The sequence below is a fragment of the Carlito syrichta genome, unplaced genomic scaffold, assembly GCF_000164805.1.
Source record: "Carlito syrichta isolate Samal-C Ts95f unplaced genomic scaffold, Tarsius_syrichta-2.0.1 Scaffold301559, whole genome shotgun sequence".
NCBI classification, from domain to species: domain Eukaryota; kingdom Metazoa; phylum Chordata; class Mammalia; order Primates; family Tarsiidae; genus Carlito; species Carlito syrichta.
This window is the reverse complement of record NW_007245655.1, coordinates 47224-51496: the sequence shown is the minus strand read 5'-3', so window position 1 is coordinate 51496 and position 4273 is coordinate 47224. Positions and strand designations below refer to the sequence as shown.

At 41.3% G+C, this 4273-nt stretch overlaps 1 protein-coding gene across 1 annotated transcript in view; it reads right to left on the bottom strand.

Annotated features, from left to right (window-relative positions):
- Positions 1-1777: 1777 nt before the first annotated feature.
- The window catches only part of CRLF3 (cytokine receptor like factor 3), a gene marked incomplete at its 5' end in the record, with an annotated part of 27569 nt that continues 25073 nt past the window's right edge, over positions 1778-4273 (bottom strand). The window contains 2 exons of the mRNA XM_021710808.1: positions 1778-1960; positions 2923-3145. Of these exons, the coding sequence (XP_021566483.1) occupies positions 1797-1960; positions 2923-3145 (387 nt within the window). The remainder of the gene's footprint in view (positions 1961-2922; positions 3146-4273) is intronic.

Sequence of the window (4273 nt, the reverse complement as noted above, 5' to 3'; positions counted from 1 at the left end):
CATGTTTACTCTCCCACGAAAAAGCAATTAGACTAGTCTGGAGTCAGCCTGCCTGATCTAAATCCTAGCTTGGAGTTTACTAGCTGTGTGACACTGGGTAAATAACTTCTCTATGCCTCAGTTTCCTCATCCCTAAAATGAATAACTATACCTATATCTCATTGGGTTACTGTGAAAATCAAGTGAGTTAATTCAAGTAAAATGCTTAGAATGATACATAACACATGGTAAATACTGCTTAAATATTAATTGCAATTATTATTATTATAGTCTGAGATATCTGGCCCGAATTTATCAAGTGAGGAAGCTCATTCTTACAAAGAAGTACCTAGTTCTCAGGAGATACACTAACAGATGTAGTCCTGTAAACAAGGGACATCAGCAGAGAAGGGATGTTAGTATAGACAACTCATGATTACTCAGAAAATATCAGATTTTAGATATTAGTCTCCTTATTTTTTTCTCTCTCTCTTTATTGGTATTTTCCTGATGATTAAATCATTTTTTCTTCTTTAAGAGGTGAGAGGAGATATAAAAAATGAGACAGCATGTAAACTGGGAGTGGTAGCATGTGCCTATAGTTCCAGCTACTTGGAAGACTGAGGTGGAAGGATTGCCTGAGCCCAGCAGGTCAAGGCTGTGGTGGCCATGAGTGTGCCACTGCACTCTAGCCTGGATGACAGAGTGAGATTCCAACTAAAAAAAAAAAAGAAAAAAAAAATGAGACAGCATGAACTAGTATATTCTGATAACCGCTGGCAGTTCAAATTGTTTGGCTGGAGAAGAACAGAGCAACATTGGCTTGGAAAAAACTTTAGATACTCTCCACGACTTACGTAACCAGGGACTGAGAACAAGAGGAAGTTGAGACAAGCATTCACAATAAAATGCCATCATCTTAAGACTTAAAACTTGGAAGAGAGTTGCTATACTAAGGTAAGTATGGTGAAAATCAGGCAAGCTTCATTATTCCTCTAAATCAAAATTGGGCTTTGGTTTCTTGGAAGAGCTATTTAGAAACATGGCCATAGAGAATACATCTCAGACAACAGGAGGAAAAAAAAGAAAAATTTTCCATTACAGAAAGGAGTAACGAAACAGAAAATTAATTGGTGGTAGGAGAGGTTTGCTTTTAGTTCTAATTTACAGAGAAGATGTATATATAGTATGTTTACGCAGATAAGTTGTCTCTCAAAGAGACTTACTTTTATTGATTCACAAAGAAAAAAAATTATTGGCAGCTGAATTTTTAAGACTGACTTTTAAGGGCCGGGCACAGTGACTCACACCTGTAATCCCAGTACTTTGGGTTGCAGAGATGAGAGGACTGCATGAGCCTATAGGTTCAAGATCAGCCTGGGCAACTTGGAAAGACCTCATCTCTACAATCAATTAAAAAATTAGCCGGGCGTGGGGTGCACGCCTGTATTCCCAGCTACTAGGAAGGCTAAGGTGGAGATATCTGCTGAGCTTAGCAAATTAAGACTATGGTAGCTGTGAGCATGTCACTGCACTGCAGCCTGGGAGACCAACAGAGACTAGGACTTAAAAAAAAAGATTAACTTTTGAGTTTTTTTATTTACCTCTATTTACCAAGAGGAAAAGAGACATAAACATATTATCAAGCATTTTATATACATGTTTCAATCTACATAATAACCCTGTGAAAACAAATAGGAAACTGAAGAAGAGAAAAAGAAACCTTCCCAAAATAACACTGCCTATAAAAGATGGAATAAACTCAGGATATTTGGAATTCAAAGCTCATGTATGCTCTATGCACTTCACTATACTACCTAAGGCATGACAGATGTAATAGCTACTTGCCTGAATGTTAATGTCTGCCCACAGAAATAAGTTGGAGCACGGGAGTAGAGAACACCTGAGGATTCAGATTCATTCCGGAGTGCTATATTTCTTCGACTGCTCAGACTGTACCCCTCAAAACCAGTTGTCCACTCTTTTTTAAAAGCAAAGATATTGAAAATTATTAGAACCTTTTAAGGGATATCTTTAACATCGACACATTAAATAAAACTTGCAAATGGAAGAGATTACTATTAGAGGTCATGGGCAAGTTCAGTAAAACGAAAGATTCAATAACAAGGTATCATGGTCAGTCCCACAAATTAAAAAAAGAATTGAGTATATTCCTGCACAGTTTTGGCATGGAAAATCAAATCATGTTATTTCCTCTTCTAATAAAATCATAGTTCAAGCATAACTGAATTTATTCTAACCTGATTTAGAACTAATTAGTAAATGAATCTACGTCTTTTAAAACAATAATTCAAGCCAGGCTCAGTGGCTCAGCCTGTAATCCCACGCCTTTGGGAGGCTGAAGTGAGTGGATTGCCTGAGCCCACGGGTTCGAGATCCGCCTGGGCAGTGAGACCTCATCTCTACAATAAATCAAAAAATCAGCCGGGATGGTAGCGCATGCCTGTATTACGGCTACTCGGAAGGCTGAGGTGGAAGGATCGCCGGAGCCCAGCAGGTCGAGGCTGCGGTGGCCGGGAGCGGCCACTGCACTCCAGTCTGGACAACAGAGTGAGACTCCAACTCAAAAAAAAAAAAGAAAACAACAATAATTCAGGAGACAGATCAATTTCAAATCAAAAGAATTTTTAAAAATGCCTCTCTACAGATAATTCTTGAAGGTTTGGGAAATCGGTGTCCTATAAAATATTTTTAATCTTTGGTTTTAGGTAATGCTAAAAATCTGTCTAGCATTACTTTTTGGACTCTAAAGATAATAATTGATGAAAACAAAATCACATGAAGCAATATGAATAAAAGACATGTTCCATGTTGTTCTCATCAATTCAGGATTTATCCTTAGAAAAGAAGTTGTCAGTGCATACAGAATACAAGTGTTTTAATATACAGCTAAGCTTCAGGAATGAGAAGGTAACCGCATACCATGAGGTACCAGTGTGGAATGACCTATCTGGGGAACACTCCAAGGACTCCACTCTTGTCGGCCATCTCCTCGGGCGCAGACTCTGAACTGATAATCAACATTGGGGTCGATGTGCAACACTATGAATTCAGTTTCAGAACCTACATATACATCCTCAAAATGATTTGAAGTACATTTACGGAACTGCAGCCTATAATCTTGGGCTGTAAAGTCGTCATCCACCTAAGAAGAAAAGCTTGATGTTAGGTAAAAATCAGAGAATGACTTCTCTGAGCATCACTGCTTCAGAACTTTCAATGAGGGCACGTTGGGCCAAGCACACAGGCTCACAAGCTGAATATGGACTCTTCTTGGAAAGGCCATAAGAAATATGCCCGCTGGGCGTGCAATGGCTCAGCCTGTAATCAATCCCAGCACTTTGGGAGGCCGAAGTGAGAGGATTGCCTGGGCCTGGGGGTTCGAGACCAGCCTGGGCAACTTGGTGAGAGTTCGTCTCTACAATAAATCACAAAAATTAGCTGGGATGATGGCGTGCATCCCACCCACTGAAGTGGAAGGCCGAGGTAGAAGGATCACCTAAGCCCAGCTGGTGGAAGCTGCAGAAGGCATGAGCGTGCCACTGTACTCCAGCCTGGGCAACAGTGAGACTCCAACTCAAAAAAAGAAAAAAGAAAAATATGCCACTGCAGCTGGGCATGGTAACTCACACCTGGAATCCCAGCACATTGGGAGGCTGAGGGAAGAGGATTGCCTGAGCCCGGGAGTTCAAGGCCAGCCTTAACAACATGGCAAGACCTCATCTCTACAATAAATTTTTTTTTTTTTTGAGTTGGAGTCTCACTCTGACACCCAGACTAGAGTGCAGTGGCCGCTCCCGGCCACTGCAGCCTCGACATGTGGGCTCCGGGGATCCTTCCACCTCAGTCTTCCAAGTAGCTGCAATTACAGGCACACGCCACCATGCCCGGCTAATTTTTGATTTATTGTAGAGATGAGGTCTCGCCAAGTTGCCCAGGTGGGTCTCGAACCCGCGGGCTCAGGCAATCCACTCACCTCAGCCTCCCAAAGCGTGGGATTACAAGCTGAGCCACTGAGCCCGGCTTACAATAAAATTTTTAGAAAGAGAATTACCTGGGCATGGTGGCATGCACCTATAACCCCTGCTACTTAGAAGGCTGGAATAGAAGGATTGCCTGAGCCCAGCATGTCAAAGATGCGGTAGCCATGATTGTGCCACTGCGTTCTAGCCTAGGTAACAGAGACTTCAAAGGAAAAAAAAATGCCATTGCTGTTTCTCTTTATTTATTTATTTATTTATTTATTTTTGAGTTGGAGTCTTACTCTGTTGCC